The sequence below is a fragment of the Lepidochelys kempii genome, chromosome 8 (assembly GCF_965140265.1).
Source record: "Lepidochelys kempii isolate rLepKem1 chromosome 8, rLepKem1.hap2, whole genome shotgun sequence".
In the NCBI taxonomy this organism is placed as follows: domain Eukaryota; kingdom Metazoa; phylum Chordata; order Testudines; family Cheloniidae; genus Lepidochelys; species Lepidochelys kempii.
In genome coordinates, this window is record NC_133263.1 from 89,185,926 (window position 1) to 89,206,407 (window position 20,482).

Consider the following 20,482-nt stretch of genomic DNA (forward strand, 5'->3'; position numbering starts at 1 on the left):
TCTAGTCCTCAGTGGCCACTATGTGGTAATATCCAAAATCACCTGTCAGTTTACTGTTAAGTGAACAGATATATTCCTCACATTTAAATGTGTGTAAAAAGTTTTAGTCCTTCCCCATATCTGCTTCTGTACTTCGAAAAGCTGGCAACTTTTCATCTCCCCGCTGATTTGGACCTTTGAAGATCTGTCCACTACTTTCTTTGTAGCATATGAAGGAAAGAACAGTGAACCCAAAATACGCATTGTAACGGGGTGTATAACTGCACACAGCAAAAAAAGAGTTAAAATGGCTTAAGAAGCCAGCTAAGCTACCAAGCTGCACCTGGAGTGGTGTCAGGCAAATAGGTGACCAAACCCTGGCAGGGAGGGGCTGGAAGAGGGACCAGGAAGAGACCCAGGTGAGAGGTACCTGGGAGCTTTCCCTTGGGCTGAGAGAAGCCTGGGAAGCTGAGACCTGAGCTGGTGATAGGGGTCAATCAGGGACTGTATCCTACCTGAAACCCTGAGCAGAGGAAGAGTATGTCACCCCTGAGCAGTGGGAGTGAAACCAACAAGCCTGCGTCATTGTTAGGATGGTCTGAAGCTGGAGCTAGCTTGCAAAGAAGAAGACTACCAGCTGAGTTCAGGTGGGCTGAAAATTTAGTTGTTTTGCTATTTTCTGTCTGACTTTAAGTGGAGGACTTTGAAACCTTGAACAGTGCTGGACTCCATTACCTGGTTTGTTCAGAGGGCCAGGTCATGTCAATGGCTGAAAGAGGCCAAAGGCCACATTGGGAAACTGAGGCACAGCTGTTGCATGCCACATACAAACACTTGGAGTGGGGGAAGAGACAGTGTGGTGCAGAAGCAACTTTGCCACACCTGGGTAATAAATCACACCAACAAATTAGGTAGTTTTAACATTGGAAATAAGATAATTGTAAAAAAGTGAATTTACAGAATGCAGTTGAGATCACATTAACATGCTTCTATATCATTAAAAAATGCAATTGGGTACTGCTTGTATTAATACGTATTGCACAGAAGGTTTGTTGCCTTAAACTGTTCTCATTTCTAATTGTGAAATAACTGTGCCAATGACGGATTTGGGGTTGCTCTTGTTGTTTCTGATATAGTCACACATTTAATTTTTAAAATTTTTATTTAATTCATAAAAAAATTCTGTTTGGTTCTATAATCTGTATTTATAACCAAATAACAGGAAAAATCTGCCAGATTTGCTGAAGCTGATACCAAGGACAAAACACAGGATGTGCACTATGTGTTGCTCTTTCTTTTGATTGTGGTTAAAATGTTAAGAAAAGTCTGAAATTCACAGTGACATCACTATCAGCATTTTAGTGGTTTGTCGTGTACAAGCTGTGGCTATGCTTTTCATGGTCTAGAGAAAAATAAAGATAAAAAATAAATGGCATAATTTGTTATAGTTTATTCATTCCACACTAGGCCAAAATCAACCTTGGTGCATTTCCATGGGAACACTCCAGGGATGAATTTGATCCTTTATTTTAAACAATTGCCAAATCCTGTAAACTTCCAGTTTAGCAACAACTGGCATGTTATGACCAGTTTAAATGTTGAATGTAATCTCTCTTCCCCCCACAGCTCAAGGACAATTTCATTAATTTATGCTAGTTTGCTTTAAACCATGCATTTTATATTTTTCATAACAGGATATAAAACACGCTGCTAATGACAAAAGGAAAGGAATGTGAGATGTTCATACTGACGTCAATTGATGGTGCTGAATTCATGAACCAAAGTATGACAATGGCAGATCTATAATAAACACCTAACCTTCAAAACAAACAAATTTCGATTTAAAATGACATTTTTCATCTTTAAGGATCCAGCACAGGCTAAATGCAGGCAGAATGCTTCACAGCTTCCCTCTGTGAAACTTTCAGGAGACACAGGAAATACAGCTGGAACTTCATCAGAAGTGTTCAGATAGGGAACTCTCTTCTTCCTTTCATACCTTTCAAATTACAGCCCTATTCAGGCAAAAGGTGTGACCACTAGAAAAATAAAGAACCTTAATATCCAGCGGGCATTAGATTTCCCCCTAGAGTTAAAAGAGTTACAGTATGTAACAGTACATGTGAGGCAATAATCAATGCAAACTTCAGGTAGGATGTGGGCTTTATAGTAGCCGTCAGTGGCATGGTGGGAATACTAACTGCTGGTCACTTTCAGTGCACCAGTTAAATGAGATCAGAATTCAGGCTGGTCTTGGGGTACGTGATATTCGTACATTCATGTAGGATAAAGGACATTCTGGACACCCTATTCTGCCCCTGTTAGTTAGGCATATCTCTGACGAAAGCATGTGAGCATTTGTTAGTCAACATTCTCCACTCCAGTGCCATTCCCTTACACTTATTTCCACTTTAGGCACAGGGAAGCTACAAGTCCAGGGCACAATTTACCACAAAAATCAACTGTGGCTAAAGTAGCATAAGCAGCCCCTCAGAATCCCAGTCCTATGATGATAAAGATGAGCTGCTTGACCAAAGATTAGATGGTGTGGAATTATGTATTATGGCTATGGACACTGGACCACATTGATTAGTGGGTGCACTTAACACAGAGCATAACTAAGAGACTGGATCATCAAAGTTAAGAGTTGCACCGGACTGGGGGGTGGGGCAGATCTATCAGAGGTTTGAGCCTGAAGCAATGAGGGAGTGTCACAGGATGGGAAGGAACTGGGGCTTATGGGAAGAAGAATGGTTCTGGAGAAGTTGAGGAAAAGAGGGGCTATCAAATGGTCATAGAGAAGGACAGCGGGAGGGAAGACGGAGACCCTGAAACTTCATTTAGTTTGGATAACACTGGATTAGTATTATGAAATTAATAGGAAGGGGTATATTTGGGAGAAGTCTTGCCAACTACTCTGTGTCCTTCCATTCACAAAAGCCAATGAAATATTACAGAACCAGTTTCTGTACCTGGTCAACCTGTTTGACTTGGATGACTTCATGTAGACAATTCCACATAGGTCTTTGGGGACTAACAAAATGAAAATTATTTTTTTTATGAGTCTACTCTTTCTGTCTCTCATAGCTTAAAACCAGCATGTATGACTGGAAATCTTTATATGGGGTACAAAGTCCTGGTGTAACCCACACACTTTCTGGGTGAGATGTTCTGTCCTATCTAGTGGCACTGAGACCACTTAGAGAGAGAGAGTAATGAGTCTGCTCTACAGCCTGAGCTAACTGTGATATAGCTTTTAGCTCATGCAGCAGAGGCTCGTGTATTTAGCTACAGAGGTCCCAGGTTCAATCATGCCCACCGACGACTGGGGTCTGTTGATGTTACACTGGCATGGAAACCAAATAAAAGCTAGTGAAGTCTTCCTACTCAAGAATGCTGCCCTAAAAATACTATTTAATTTACTTACCTAATCTCTCGTCTATCTTCACTTCACTTATCTGATTGGGGGGTGGACCAGAGACGAAAGTAAGCCGGTACGGTGTACCAGCAAGAGCCGGTGCACTGTACTGGGGCAGCCCGGCTTCCCCAGGCAGGGCCGGCTCTAGGCACCAGCAAAATAAGCAGGTGCTTGGGGCGGCACATTTCTCGGGGTGGCGTTCCGGCGCCAGCCATGCCGCCCCTAGAAATGTGCCCCCGCCGCCCCAGCTCCCCTCTGCTCCGCCTCCGCCTGCTCCCCTGAACGTGCCGCCGCTCCGCTTCCCCCCCCTTGCTCCCAGGCTTGCCGCGCGCAAAACAGCTGTTTCACACGGCAAGCCTGGCAGGGAGGAAGGAGAAGCCGAGCGGTGTTGCGCTCGGGGGAGGTGGCGGTGGTGGAGCGGAGGCGAGCTGGGGCGGGGAGCGGTTCCTCTACCCCCCTGTTACTTCCTGTGCCTCCCACACACACCCTCGCTCACCTCTGCTCCGGGGAGCAGGCGGAGTGGAGGTCAGCTAGGGTCGGGGGAAATGCGGCACGCCCAGGGGAGGAGGTGGGGCCCGGGATTTGGGGAAAGGGTTGGGAAGGGGCAGAGTTGGGGGGGAGCCAGGGGCGGGGGGACACACAAAAAAAGCGGGGGTGACCAAAATTTTTTTTGCTTGGGGCAGCAAAAATCCTAAAGCCGGCCCTGTCCCCATGGGGCAATTTAAAGGGCCTGGGGCTCCCAGCAGTGGCTGGAGCCCCAGGCCCTTTAAATTGCTTCCAGAGCTCCGTAGCGGCTGTGGGGCTCTGGCAGCTATTTAAAGGGCCTGGGGCTCCCCTGCTTCTACCGCCCTGACCCTTTAAATAGCCGCCAGAGCCCCACCACCGCTACTCCAGGGCTCCAGGGGCTATTTAAAGGGCTGGGCAGTAGAAGCAGGGGAGCCGCAGGCCCTTTAAATAGCCCCCAGAGCCCTGAGGTAGCAGGAGCTCCAGGGGCTATTTAAAAGTCAGGGACTCTAGCTGCCTTGGTCCTTTAAATAGCCGCTGGAGCCCCACTGCTTCCCCAGGGCTCCGGCGGCTAATTAAAGGACGGGGCAGTAGAAGCAGGGGAGCCCCGGGCCCTTTCAATAGCTCCCAGAGCCCTGGGCTGCTGCTGCTACCCCGGTGGGGGAAGGGCGGAGGATGATGAGGAGAAGGAGGAGGGGTGGGCACTTACCTTACAGGGTGGGTTGGGGCTGGCTCTGACCCCCTCAGCCCCACCCCTTCTGCCCTAGGCCCCGCCCCTTCCGGGGACCAGAGCTGGCCCCAGCGTACCATTAAGTCACTCGACTTACTTTCACCTCTGGGGTGGACAGATAGGGTAAAGTTGATAAAACCGATGGCATAAGCACTAAGCAACATGGGATTAAATCCTGGCCCCACTGAAATCAATGGCAAAACTCCACTTGACTTCAGCAGGGCTAGGATTCAACCCACAGAGTTTACATGGGAAACATGGACAATAAATCCTCTGGGTGCCATTCTAATCCACGATCCATCTGACAGGAGGAATAATCCCCCTCTCTCTAAACCTTGTACTTTAAATTACACTTTTTGACTAAAAAAAAAGGAGTACTTGTGGCACCTTAGATACTAACAAATTTATTTGAGCATAAGCTTTTGTGAGCTACAGCTCCCTTCATCGGATGCATTCAGTGGAAAATACAGTGGGGAGATTTATATACATAGAGAACATGAATCAATGGGTGTTACCATACACACTGTAACAAAAGAGTGATCAATTAAGGTGGGCTATTACCAGCAGGAGAGCGGGGGGGGAGGGGAGAGGGGGAGGGAAGGAGGAAACCTTTTGTAGTGATAATCAAGGTGGGCCATTTCCAGCAATTGACAAGAACATCTGAGGAACAGTGGGGGGAGGGGGGAGAGGAGGATAGGGGGGGAATAAACATAGGGAAATAGTTTTACTTTGTGTAATGACCCATCTACTCCCAGTCTCTATTCAAGCCTAAATTAATTGTATCCAGTTTGCAAATTAATTCCAATTCAGCAGTCTCTCGTTGGAGTCTGTTTTCGAAGCTTTTTGTTGAAGAATTGCAACTTTTAGGGCTGTAATCGAGTGACCAAAGAGATTGAAGTGTTCTCCAACTGGTTTTTGAATGTTATAATTCTTGACGTCTGATTTGTGTCCATTTATTCTTTTACGTAGAGACTGTCCAGTTTGACCAATGTACATGGCAGAGGGGCATTGCTGGCACATGATGGCATATATCACATTGGTAGATGTGCAGGTGAACGAGCCTCTGATAGTGTGGCTGATGTGATGAGGCCCTATGATGGTGTCCCCTGAATAAATATGTGGACACAGTTGGCAACGGGCTTTGTTGCAAGGATAGGTTCCTGGGTTAGTGGTTCTGTTGTGTGGTGTGTGGTTGCTGGTGAGTATTTTCTTCAGGTTGGGAGGCTGTCTGTAAGCAAGGACTGGCCTGTCTCCCAAGATCTGTGAGAGTGATGGGTCGTCCTTCAGGATAGGTTGTAGATCCTTGATGATGCATTGGAGAGGTTTTAGTTGGGGGCTGAAGGTGATGGCTAGTGACATTCTGTTATTTTCTTTGTTGGGCCTGTCCTGTAGTAGGTGACTTCTGGGTACTCTTCTGGCTCTGTCAATCTGTTTCTTCACTTCAGCAGGTGGGTATTATAGTTGTAAAAATGCTTGATAGAGATCTTGTAGGTGTTTTTCTCTGTCTGAGGGGTTGGAGCAAATGCGGTTATATCCTAGAGCTTGGCTGTAGACAATGGATCGTGTGGTGTGGTCTGGATGAAAGCTGGAGGCATGTAGGTAGGAATAGCGACCTCTGAGACTTCCTTCTGTGTGTCAGTGCTGTTGTCCATTCTCATCATGTTGATGCTGGGACCTTCTGACAGTAGAAGTGTGGACATCTGGCCCTTTGGATATGGGGAAAGTAGTGGACATGATATACCTTGACTTTAGCAAAGCTTTTGATATGGTCTCCCACAGTATTCTTGCCAGCAAGTTAAAAAAGTATGAATTGGATGAATGGACGACAAGGTGGATAGAAAGCTGGATAGATGGTCAGGCTTAACGGGTAGTGATCAATGGCTCGATGTCTAAGTTGGCAGACAGTATCAAGCAGAGTGTCACAGGGTCTGCCCTGGGGCCGGTTTTATTCAACATCTTTATTAATGATCTGGATGATGGGATGGATTGCACCCTCAGAAAGTTCGCAGATAACACTAAGCTGGGGGGAGAGGTAGATATGCTGGGATAGGGTTCAGAGTGACCTAGAAAAATTGGAGGATTGGGCCAAAAGAAATCTGATGAGGTTCAGCAAGGACAAGTGCAGAGTCCTGCACTTATGATGGAAGAATCCCATGCACTGCTACAGGCTGAGGACCGACTGGCCAAGCGACAGTGCTGCAGAAAAGGACCTGGGGATTACAGTGGATGAGAAGCTGGATATGAGTCAACAGTGTGTTCTTGCTGCCAAGCATAACAGCATATTGGGCTGCATTAGTAGGAGCATTGCCAGCAGATCGAGGGAAGTGATTATTCGCCTCTATTCAGCACTGGTGAAGTCACATCAGGAGTACTGAATCCAGTTTTGGTCCCCCCACTACAGAAAGGATGTGAACAAATTGGAGAGAGTCCAGCGGAGGGCAACAAAAATTATTAGGGGACTGGGGCACATGACTTATGAGGAGAGGCTGCGGGAATTGGGCTTATTTAGCCTGCAGAAGAGAAGAGTGAGGGGGGATTTGACAGCAGCCTTCAACTCCCTGAAGGGAGGTTCCAAAGAGGATGGAGCTCGGCTGTTCTCAGTGGTGGCAGTTGACAGAACAAGGAGCAATGGTCTCAAGCTGCAGTGGGGGAGGTCTAGGTTGGATACTAGGAAAAACTATTTCACTAGGAGGGTGGTGAAGCACTGGAATGGGTTACCTAGGGAAGTGGTGGAATCTCCATCCATGGAGGTTTTTCGGCCTGGCTTGACAAAGCCCTGGCTGGGATGATTTAGCTGGAGTTGGTCCTGCTTTGAGCCTGGGGTTGGACTAGATGACCTACTAAGATCTCTTCCAACCCTAATCTTCTATTATTCTATGATCTTCAATCTATAGGATTTGATATTCTACTCTGTTCACAAAGGGATTGCCTAAGCCCTAAGTGATATTTGAACAAAACTACAGTACTTCAGTAAATTCTTTGGCAAAATCACCTGAAATTGAATTTAGCTAAGAGCTCTAAGCATTCTGCTACACCAGGGTTCGGTAACCTTCGGCACGCGGCCCATCAGGGAAATCCGATGGAAGGCCTTGAGACATTTTGTTTACGCTGACCATCCGCAGGCATGGCTCCCCACAGCTCCCAGTGACTGCAGTTCGCCGTTCCTGGCCAATGGGAGCTGCGGGAAGTGGCAGCCAGCACGTGCCTGTGGGTAATCACATCATTTCCCATCTGGAGCTCAAAAATATTTCCTAAATGTACCCACAATCATTATGTTTTACTTAAACTATACTAGAATATGCCTTATATTTTCTTTGAGGGTCTCATCCAAAGCCAGCTTATCATGAAGTTCATGATGAGACTCACTGACTTCAGTGATCACTGGATTCGGCCGTACTTGCCCACCTGCTTCAAAATTAACGAAACACTAAAATAAGGCACAATTTTCCTTCACTGCCCTTTTGTAATACGAAGATAAAAATAAATTCCACATACTGATGATAAAATGCACGTCGCCTTCATATCATGGATAAATACCAAGATATGCTTTTATGTCTAGCATAAGTTATCTGAATGTAAGATAAATGTCGTAATATCTGTATTATCAACCCCAAGCATTCAAAAATCAAGAGAGAGGTTTAAAAATAAATGTTAGGGCTCTTTTCATTTGTCTTCTGAGTTTTTAGTGTTTTTGAGTTTTTAGTGTTCATGTTTTCATGCTTTTCTCCAGAACCATGAGGGCCAGGAAAAAAAAACAAAAACCCCGAACAGAAAGATTCATAAAAATCTGGGGCTTTCAGCAAAATGCCAAATAACATGAGGCTCATGATAAAATCTCAAGAGTTGGCAACAGTGCAAATCCATATAATTTCTCTGTAAATGCAGAAATAGGGGTCTATAGAAATTACTCTAAATATGTACAGAATTGAACAGGGAATGATCTCCTTGCTGTAAGATTCTATAAGTGGTATAAAAAAATTCTATGGTAAGGTTATCATTCTCTATTAAATTGCATAGGACTTTCTCATAAGGAATATGAGACAAAAGTCCTACTAAAACCATAATTTACAGATAAAAGTGGTGAATTGTGTTCCTCTTAATCCTATCTGAATGCTGTGAATATAACAGTGAGCAAATGAGAAGGAGTTTAAGATCATATGTGAACACTGCATTGGAGGCTTTCGCATTAGAGGCGTTAGTTATTTTTTGACTAACCTACCAGAAAAATCTCAAATATAATAAATATTTATATACCACAAAATATGGATCTATTAGGAAAAATCAAATGACTATGTTAGCTATTAATCCAGCCGCCACTGAATTGCACCCAATACGAAAATCACCCTTTAGTAGTCACTCCTTGAGCATAATTACTGAAAATGAGAAGATAAAATATTATGAATGGTTTTACATCTACATCTGTTTATTGGTAGGAAATAAAGCTTCATGTGCTGAAAACAGGTGCACCATGCTGCTGCTTAGGTTGGCAAGAAGGGGACTGGAGGGGGGATAGACAATGAACAAACCTGGCAAAAATAAACAAATCCCCTTTAAGATGCAGCTTCCTCCGTCTGCCTCCCACACCCCAGCAGCTGATCCCTCTCCCTGCTTCTTCACCTATGTCCCGTTGCTCTCCTGTCACCCACAAGGCTTACTCTCACCCTCTGCCTCCCTTTGCTGCTCCTCTTTTGCCCCAAAGCAGCCACTGCACACTCCTCTCCCATCTGCCCCCAACCCCAGCAGAGACTGTGGTAGAACAAGTGCTGAACTACTGATTAGGACTCACTTTGCTCTGTGTGGACTAAGACTAACCCCAGCAGTGTGAGCTCAGCTGAGCCCTGATTGGTGCACTCCTCCTGGAGACTTGTCTTAATATTATTTCCCTCCAAGACCATAGAGGACCCCAAACCCCTCTGCGCTGGTCTCTGAACGGGACGAAGCGTGTGTGCACAAGTCGGAGTGATGGGGTACAAGTGGAGGGGAGCAGTTAGGGTATATAATAGGAATATTTGGAAAGTGAAAAAAAGAAAGGAGGCGCTGACGGGGAAGGAGAGAGAGAGAGAGAGAGAGAGGCAGGCAGAGAGACTGGTAAAAACTAAACCTGGGGAAAGTGGGATGGACAGAGGGAATTGCAATAATGGAAAAGTATACACTAAGAGAAATTTTTCTGAGGAAAACAGGAAGACAAAAAGGAGGAAAAGATTCACCAAGACAGAGTGAAGGAAAAGGGGAAAAGAAGGATCATACATACATAAAGGGGAAAAAGTGAATCTAAAACCACAATCAGAGAAATATTAATGGGAAAATGTTAAATAACCCTATAAAACTTGGGGTGGGATTCAAGAGATGGATTAGTGGAGGGTGGGGAAAGGGAGGTGAACACACAGAGCAGCAAACAGCATAGGGTCAGCCTTGACAGTAACGGCTAAATGAAACCTTTTGCTAATATAGGGACTATTACTCTGTAGCAAGAAGGTGCAGCGTTCAATAACAATTACCTACAACAGCAGCAAATGGGGCATCCATCTTCAACAGTCATGAATCATTGTGTCCATGAAATTTCTATAATATTCTCTAAGCCTGAACACTGCTTTGAGGTAATTCGGACAATAAACTACATGTGTTTCAATAAGAATTAATTCAATGCACTGGCATGCACTCTCTCTCTTTGTCACTGAATAAAAGATTTTTTTAAAAACACTCCAGAACATCCTAATGAAGACAATAGAAATTTTGCCTGAAAAAGGTCTTCAGGATTTAACTTTTGATTTTAGCTCTTATGCAGTTCCAGTGGAAACAAACTGAAATTAAAACAAATGTCAAAAATATAGCTACGTCTTAACCTGTTTAAGTTTTGTCAAACAGGGCCTGTCCAGGCTTATACAGAATAGGGAATCCTAACGATAACAAATTAATTACCTTCTGCATCTGTGGCTGACCACCCAAAATTACAATGTTCTTGCGCATGAAGGGTAAAAATAAGAACAAATATATATATATATAAAAATATGGGCCTGATTACGTATACCTAATTTACATCAGTGAGAGAGGAGAATCAGGCAAGTTATCTTATAAAATAAGAGATCACGGTTTTAACAGTATGATATATAACAAGGGACGTACAGTTTACATTGAAACTTTCAAGTGATTACAAATCACATTCATACCTTGCAGGCTAACTCTGGAGACTGGCGGCTGACTTGCTGCTGGAGACCTCCTGTGGAGGAATAAGGAATAAAACGTTGTTTGTAATGATAATACTGTATAAATGTGGATTGCCTTCTTCTTTAGGTATGAAATACCTTTCATGCTCACTAGAATCCCAAAACACTGCAAAGTGAAATTAGTGGTTGATGAACAATTTGGGATCTCTCTCTTTTTAGTTTTAAAAAATCCACACATCTCATGCCTCCCAGCTACACATACATAAATTATGAACAGAACATACACCAATTAGCTACAAAAAGATCAGTACCATCAACCCTCACTACCTTTGCCACAATCATCCTACTAGCTCAGAAATGCCCTGAAGGTCAGCAAACTTGGGTTCTCTCCAACAAATGGGGACACTGAACTCCTGAATCAAGACCTGTCTCTTGGGAAATACAAGCCTTATATGGCTTTAAAGATCACTTTCCACACCTTAAACTCCACCTGAAAGCAAATAAGGAGTCAGTGATGTCTTTGGAGCACTAGTGTAACGTGCTCCCTGAAGATAAAACCCCAAGTGAGCTGCTTCATTCAGCTACAGTTCTAGCTTCACGCTCCTCAAGTAGGGCACATTACTGTAATCCAATCTGCAGGTCACAAAGATCTAGGTAACTCTGGAGGTCACGAAGAGCTAGATGACCTGGCAAGGTTCACATTAGAGCGAAATGGTGCAATCTTTTTCCAAAGCATACATGGAAAAAGTCATTTTTAGCCAATGTCACCTAGTATTCCAGAGGCAAGGGGGGACCAAAATAATCCCTACAACCAGAATTTCCAGAAGGGCTCAGCACCCACAAAACAGTCAGATTTTCAAGAGATCAGCTCCCATGTGGGAAATTTAAATATGTAACTAGATTCTCAGAAGAGTTCAGCATTTTGGGGAGCATGCTGGATGCTAAATTATTTTGAAAATCTGCCCCCAACTGTCTGTGCTGAGCACTTGAAAATCTGACTCCTAAATTCATTGGAAAATCTGGCCCCAAATCACAACCCTCTTTGAAAAGGGGTAAATTCCTGTTAATTAAGGGCACAGTCACCATCCCTGCAAAATTGTCATAATTCTGCTTCCCCATGTAAGCAGCAAAACTCCATGTTATTTTCATCCTGGCTTCTATCACAACCTAGTGGTGAAAAGGCAAACCACCTAAGTTTGCTGAAAAAGGGACCTTCAGCTCTATAATACTAACTCATCCCGGATATAAAATTGCACGAGCCCAGTGTTCCTCCCTCTTAGCCAAAGGATATTTTGATGGGGAGGAGCAGGGTCTGGATGCATTCTGCCTATGTCCCGTTCTGTGCAGTTGTTTGGAAACAATGCAGAAAGTACACAGGTCCTGGGAAGAAATTTGGAATGTTTGATATATAATGTTTTAAGTGAATAAGTTCTACTTTAGCTGTGCAAATGATGATTTTCCATGGTTTATAAATCAGACCAATCTGGGATTACACAGAAACAAGGAAAGACACCTCTCCGACATCAAGGTTGCCACCCCTGCTGAACTGCAGATTGTGACTCCAAACCTTTGAGATTCTACAGGTGTTCAAAAAATGATCTGAAACCTTTTTTAAAAACCTAACCAGAACTATCAATTTTTAACTATCCCACCTCTTGAAAATGGCTGAATTGTTTAAAACTTTAAATAATAATAATAATAATAATAATAATAAAAATACAACAGAGGCAAACATAAAGCATGGGAAATTTTACTCTGCAAGATTAAAGTTTTCAAAGCTATATGCAAATGAAAGTGGGATGCTGTGTCAGAAAATGTTAGGGAACCTTAATAGGTGTCACCTAAAACAGACAATTTCAAGAGCGAAATTCCAAGGACCTACCAGATAGTACTTTTCAACGATACCCCTGGCTAACCCAGAAGTGATATTAATGGTGACTTCATATGAAGTGGCTATTTCAAAGCAGAACACAGAAACAAATGATCACGATGACTGGGGCAATATAAAAGGCTAAGCACGATGGAAAATGTTCAGGACAAGAGGGTTAAAAGAACATTTTACTTGGTTCCAATGCTTTCTACTCCACATCAGAAAAAAATATCTTAAAATGAAAATTAACATGCTGAGCACTTTAGATTTAAAATTAAGTTTATTGTATGTACTACTCTGGATTTTACTTGCAAATATATTTTCCATCTCATATTATATCTTGTTTTCAGTCATCTACTAATGAAACTGCCTCTCTAGCTCGTGTGTATGTGTGCGTGTACATAAAGAACTAGAGGAACAGTTTCTTTAATAAATGACTGAAAATGATGCTGGTCAGTATTACAGATTAGTCAAATGTGACTAATGGGTCTGGGTGTGAAACAGCACACTGTGCTCCTGATAAAAGGCTGGGAAATCCAGAGTGGGAAACTGGATGATAACTCATCTTTTTAAAATGATAGTTTATAAATATTATTTCTTCCTCCCCTCCTACTTAACCTTTTTTCCTGTTTATCATGCCAGATAAGGTTACTGAGTTGGGGCAGCACTGCAGACAGATGAAGAGTTAGCTCAGCCGAGGACAGAGAGTAAGTGGGATCAGAAGTCAGTCCCAGGAGCACTTTCCAGTGCATGGTTCTCTCTTTCTGAAGACACTAGTGTGCAGCATCACAGACTTTCCAACAAATCACTCAAGTCCATCATTTGCCCCTTTACAATTGCTCACCACCACTCAGCATTCCCCTCTGTACCCAATTACATCCAGCCCCTCTCTCTTGGGAGATTCTGCCCACCAGGAACCAGCGGGTTCTTCTCTCCCACTCTCCTTGAGGCCAGGAGCTTTTTCTCCTCCTCCTACTCCTCGAGGCTGGCATTCTGGGAAAAGGCTTGTTCTTTGCCTCCTGGGCAAGGAAAAAGGAAAGGAGAGGAGGGCCTGGGTTCAGCCTATGATAGCTTAGAATGCAGGTCGGAGCTCAGGCCCCTCACTGTATAGACCTCCCGCTCCTCTCAAAGACCAAGCCCTTTCCAGGGGCAGCATTAAATTATGGATAGGTCCAAGGTAGGATGGGGAGAGAAAAACAGTCCCCTGTGCTGGAAGAATCACACTGGTGCTCTCTGCTGTTGCTGCTGGAAACTGCAGGCAGAAGCTTAATACTGCTACTACTACCACTACTAATAATAAAAAAATTAGGCTCTGCAGGCTTCCTGGGATATCCTTCTAGGCTCAACACAGGATGACGTCCCACCTGTCTCCTTCTTGGGAACTGCTCTATCTTCAGCCACTCTGTGCCCTCGCTCCAGCCTTACCAGAGAGCAGCAGTACCCGGGCTTTTCTGCCTTCCCCCTACTTCCCTACTGGAACGGACAGTTAATATTGTTTGGGCTGCTCCGCTCCTGAATCCCTTCTTCTCCCTCTTAAAGCAGCAGTGGCTCCTGGGCTGCTTTGTTCCAAGGCTGTTCTCTGCCTTCACACACACAAAAGGGCCATCAGCTCCAGCTGCTCCATTCGGCTCAGTCACCTGAGAGCCAGTGCATTGTTTTCAGATGAAGAGAGGCAGTGATGGCAGCAGGCAGGTTGGGGAAAGGGGAAGAAATGAAAATAAAAGGGAAGGAGCCAACTGATGGGCAAGAACAGATGGAGAAGGAATGGCCAAGGATGGGAAACAAAGAAGAGGAACAAGACTTCCAAAGGTGCTGATAAGCTTTCTATTTGCATTCCAACTTTAGAGACTTATCTGCACCAGATAGGAGAACTCTGCATTTCATTCACCATTAAATATAATCAAATTTTCTGGTTTTCAAATACCAATATTCACATACAATCAATACTAAGAAATGTAAATGCCATAATAAAATATACCCCCAAATGTACTGCCAGTAATTTTCTCATCCTGAGATTTATATTTGTACAACTTTATTTGACATGAATTACAGTGAAGTTCGCCATCTAGTTGCTAAGGTTTGAAGTACCATACAAATGAGCTAACGGGTAATTTTCTAAATGTTAAAACGTACTCATGCCTCTGCATTAGATACTCTCACAATGGGCCAGTTTTCCAGCATATGCACTGAATAACAAGCAGAAATATTAGTAGTTAGACATATTAGTAGTAGTAATTATGTTTATTACAGTAATGCCTGGGGACCAACCAAGAATTTGGGTCTCCCTGCATCAGGCAAACAAAGAGTAATAGACAGTCCCGAACCAAAGAGGTTATGATCTAAATATGACTATTTTTCTTTAAGTTCATCCCATGGCCAAAACTACAGACAGTTCTTAGCAGGTGGAAACCTTTGCCTGAACAAAGGGAAGCTGGATTGAATTCAGATTGAAAATCTGGTCCAAGAATTTAACTTAACTTAACAATGAATTTAATTAAAAGCAGAAAGCTTACTTGTTTGATGTTCCATGCAAATTTGTCAATAACGTAAAGTTATTTCTCACACTTCGTAAACTTGCCAGGACCTAAAGTAAACAAAAACATATAATATTTTACAAACATGCACGTTTTCAATATATGTATTAATACAGGAGCATAGATGCTGAAGGACAACTTTCTATTCCATTCAATTTATCTATGATATTATAGTCTAAACAAAGAGACTATTTGAAATTTACCTGCGCAAAAGGTGTAACAATCAGGTCATCTCCATGTCTAAAATAAATGAAAAAAAAAAAAGTGTGAATCATTGTATGTCAGAGAATAATTATCAGTATTTTAGTACTGTACATACACATACTCATCAAATTGTATGATGTAAAAATTCTGCACAGAATGTAATCATTAATATACAGACAGCCAAACCAAGCATTATGCTAGCCTTTTATTTTGTGCTGCAACTTTTGCTTGCTAGCAAATGGATGCATCTACTAAAGTGGGTGGGCACCCATTCAGTGCACACAAACACAATATATGCATATTCAAATTGGGAAGCTGGATATTCAACTGCCTGATTTGTGTAAGCAAAACTCAAGGCTGGAACTAAAAACTGGCTCCTTAACATTTATGAGCAAATATAAATATTTATATCAAACACAGTTTAATTTCAAATGGGAAAAAGAGTATTTTACAATGCAATGTTTTCTCAAATAGCCCCACTATTCAAAAATAAATCTTTACTACACGTACTGTTTCTTTAAATTACATAAAAGCTTGCTCCTAATGGAAATGTCCCCTAGTCACTGTGCATGTTCACAGACAAAAAACAAATGAAGCTGGAAAAACTGCTCAGTTTTGGTAACACAAGGCAATAAATGCCAGGAAATTCAAGGTTAAGGTGGCTCACTCATACTGTGATGGAAAAAAAAGCATAACGGTCTGAGTAAAGGTCATCTTTGAATTTCCTGGCTTTTGTTGATTTGTGTCACAGCCTTTAATGTTATTTAAACATTGTTTCTTGTCTGTAGATTTTCATCATGGAAGATTAGAGAATATGTACTGTGCAAAATGCATTACTATCTTTGGTGGGGGGGTTTGGTAAATATTATGTATTTGTATTTATAATCAACTAAATATGTACTGAGCATTTTATCCAGTTGAGTACATATCATACCAAGCTTTTTATAGTACACATACTTTAGTATGCAGATTTGCATTGATTGACCTTAGCCATTACAACAAATCCTTTTGCTTCAGCAGATAATTATATTTTTTGTCAAATGTAAAACATATTATTAGCTTATAATATATTATTTACATAATTTAGAGATGTTACAGTCTCTTATATAAATATTTGCTAAATGCTAACTATAGCTAGAGATTTTTTGGTAGGTATTTCTCATGATAGCTGGACCATCTTTCTAACTTTTAGATTTCTACTACACTATAAAATATTTATAATTCATATAATATATAATAATCTTTTTAACTTTGTTTTTAGAGAAAAAAAGAGAGCTTTTGAACTTAATGGAGAATAAGTGCTGTTCTTAATTTGTAAATTTATTTGCTCTCACATTAAGAGCTCATGCCTGAAATTTTGAATTTATACATGTTCCTGATAACACCACATATATCCAATGTTCTTATTTTCTGAGGTCATGGCATTTATACATAATTTCCTGTGTGTGCATTAATACCAATTTTTCAGGACTGTACAGGGCTTAATTTCTGCTCTAAAATAGGCAATAAGTTAATATTTAGAAATGAAATAAAGCCCCAATACCTTTAATTAATTTTGAAACTTTTGTGTCTAAGGTTTATATATCCCCTCCACTAGTAATTACTATGGTACTCTACAAGGTCCTTTAGAAATACTTATACAAATCCTATAAGTTTCCATTAAAATGCTACAGAAGTCTGAGAGATCCTTCACACTCATGAAAAACAAGAATACACTATAATCCATTATACTTTACCTATTTACTGCCCCCAGTTTCTAATTATGAGACTATTTCTTATGAAACCACCACCTATTTTATAAATTAATGCCAACTGGTAATTGGATATAGACACTGTGTGCAAGGTCAGCAGATACAATCTCGTCTTCAATAACCACCATTGGGTGGCTACTTAACTGACCCATGAAATGAGTTCACGGTCTCAAACAGGAGTTCTATCATAAAACCTGCCCTCACGGTTGGCACTAGTTGGCATAGCCTTGGTAGTCTCTGTAGCGAGACTAAAAACTGATTAGACATGAAGAATGAACTACCCTCCAGTAGCTGAGCTGCCTTGAGACAGTTCCTGCTGGTCATGGGAACGTGAACAGAGCTGCATGGGGAAACCGGGACTGCAGCAGTCTCATGCTCGATCTGAGCTATAGAAAGAATCTTCAATTTCTGGCACCTTTCCCCAGAATTAAATTCATTTGAAAAATTATCTCAATTTTTTCCCTTCATATAACATTATGAATATTGAGGCCTTTGCCCATTAAGAGGCATTCAGTTCCTGGAATATAATTACTGGCACATAGGTTTGGTTACCTGCCTTCATTTAAAGCATGGAAAGGTGTGTCTAATGAGGCCAGTTTCTCCAGTGACATGTGGTCTTCTACCAAGCCACCAAGAAAAGGCAACAGAAAAATGTTAAAATGTGCACTTTAAACTAAAGCACTGCAAATCAAGTAAACCTATTTAATCTACATGACATATTTTGTACCAATCCTGTCTATCCATCCATCTATACATGTTTGCTAACATGGTCTTCACTGTATTATATTAACCATACATTACAAAAAAACAAAATATCATATAAAAACATACGAATATATTTGAAATATAAGGTAAGTGATTTAGGTAATTTGGCTGAAAATAACAATAAACCTCATCTATTAAAAAAAGAACTAATTTTCATACAAGTAACAAGTAAACAACAACGCTATTTCAGAACATTGATTTGCAATGCTTTTCTACTAGCTGGGAAACATTTATTTAATAGGCTAAAACATTGAGTCTTGTGAGCACATAGCTGGGGGTCATGAACTCCTGATTTGGCCTGTGTTGTTTAATAAAAACCACTTTGCCTCAGGTTCTCCCTCTATAAAATACATAATTACCTCTTTGGGGTATTAAGAGGATTACAGAGATGTTGGTAAAGTGCTTGGTCTCATTATTATGATGAATGATATAAATTAGATTCATACTCACTGTTCACTTGGAAGAGATGAGTTCCTGGACATAGTCTTTGGTGATAAGTCATAGTCACTGTCTGATCTGTAAAGAAATGACTCCCGGCGCTGGCTGTGGCCTGGAAAAGTGGTATGCAATACAAGTCCTGAAGAAGAACTGGCCTGGGGGTCCAATGGGCTGCGACCTGATGACGGGCCATTTTCTACATCAAAGCTATGAACAAAACACATATGGTTTCATGCACATTTGCTGATATGGTTGTATTTTCAGAGCATAGCATAAAACTTTTTAAATTATCCTGGTATGGTGAAGAGCTTCAAATATAGGAGGCAGAGTTTTACATTTATTTTGGGGGGTTTCAACCTGTGGCAAGGCCTGCCCTCTCCTGCACAGATGTATTAAAGAAAGGAAGAGGGCATCAGCAGAATGGCTCCTGAACTCTCTGAATGGTTGCTTTGCTCCAGCCCTCCAATTTCACTCACAAATACACTTTTGCTGATATAGGGCAGGATTTGGTCTAAGTTAACATATTTACCTTACAGCTCCTTCTCGCACTGTACATATTTTCTCTTCCTCCAGTCTGAATTTTGCTGAGCTCAACATACTTGTAATCCACTCAGCACACATACAGATTACTCCTCCAGGCTCCGTGGTTTTCCTCGACCCTCTCTTCAGGGTTACACTTGTGATACAGGTCAACTCCCTTTTACTAATCTCAATTAGCTGAGCCCCAGTGACGATCCTCACAGTGTTAACATGCAATAATGTAGATGAAATGCACACAATCCAGTTGACATCTTCGAACAGCATTACTGAACAAGCTAGTCCAGGCCCAGCTTTTATAGCCGTGTCTAGTATGAGATATGAGCTAACAGACAGTTTTCAAGGCTTAACACAGATGCACATAAAATAGTTGACTTCAGAATGGTACAAAGCTTACTGTTAGGGAATATGTACCAGGAAAGCCTGAAGTAGCTGAATACCAATCTCACCATACTCATTTGAAGGTACAAAGATGGTGAAGGACTTGAAGAACTATGCTATCCATACGCAGTGTATTAATTCTCTTTAGAATGCATGCAGCTCAGCTCAACAACTGTAATCCGCACTGCAGCCAACCACTGACAGCAGTCAAAGTTATGCATCCTCAACAATTCTGGAAGTCAGGTCACTTATTTAGGAGCCTAATTTCAGGCAACCAAGTTTGAAGATTGTGGCCTGTACTTTCAAATACATTTCACAGCTTAACCATTGTGAGAAATACTTCTTTAGCTCATCCACTTTCAAACTGCTAGGTTGAGCAAAATGGAGTTTGTTTTTTATTTAAAATCTTCTGTCACCATTTCCATGCACACCCACTTTCTTACGGGTTTATAACTTGGTTGTTGAAGCATGTGATTGAAGTCACTTTGGACATTTTAGCAGGAGACACCCCTCATAAACTTCCAAAATAAGCAGGCTGGCCAGTTTTGGTTGGGTTTTTGGAACCAGTCTGACTGATGTAAATACCATATGTGCTGCAATATCTAAGCAAAACCAAAATGAATTAACGATAAATTCAGTCTGTATTTTCTTGCTTTTTCAGTTTATGTCAAAGCCTGTTTGTTATTATACAGGGCTAAATTGTGTTCCCCTTAAATGCAAATAGTTCCATTGAAATCAATGGCTGTGACTCAGGGCCGGCTCTACCGTTTTTGCAGCCCCAAGCAGTGAAAAAACCTGTTGCCACCGAATTGCCACCACGGATGGAGGAACAGAGAAGCTGCTGCCGATATGCCACCGCTGCCGCCCCTTTCTGACTGCCGCCCCAAGCACCTGCTTGGAACACTGGTGCCTTGAGCCGGCCCTGCTGTGACTATGATTTGAGATAGAGTAACTTTACTGTTTATTCATGTGGGTGTCAGGTTTGGGTCTATACTTTTATCTTTTTGCAGTGTTTGTTTTGGCTACGTTAGTGTCCTGCAACTTCCTAGATCATTCTTTTCTAAAGGTTTACTTAAAGTGTGACTGAGAAATTTGAGTAGACATCAGTTGTTCCATTAGCAATGAAATACACATATTTATTTTGAAGTTTGTGTCTAACACCTTTGTGGAGCCATCTAATTTCTTGTTTGTATTCCCATATGGCATG

The 20,482-nt window shown here is 41.8% G+C and overlaps 1 protein-coding gene across 3 annotated transcripts in view; it reads right to left on the reverse strand.

Annotated features, from left to right (window-relative positions):
- Positions 1 to 20,482, reverse strand: part of PDE4B (phosphodiesterase 4B) — a 395,290-nt gene that overhangs the window by 71,864 nt on the left and 302,944 nt on the right. For all 3 annotated transcript variants that reach the window (XM_073357426.1, XM_073357424.1, XM_073357425.1), the window contains 4 exons: positions 18,370 to 18,564; positions 15,403 to 15,439; positions 15,179 to 15,249; positions 10,799 to 10,848 (listed from right to left, as the gene is read on the reverse strand). In XM_073357426.1, the coding sequence (XP_073213527.1) occupies positions 10,799 to 10,848; positions 15,179 to 15,249; positions 15,403 to 15,439; positions 18,370 to 18,564 (353 nt within the window). The remainder of the gene's footprint in view (positions 1 to 10,798; positions 10,849 to 15,178; positions 15,250 to 15,402; positions 15,440 to 18,369; positions 18,565 to 20,482) is intronic.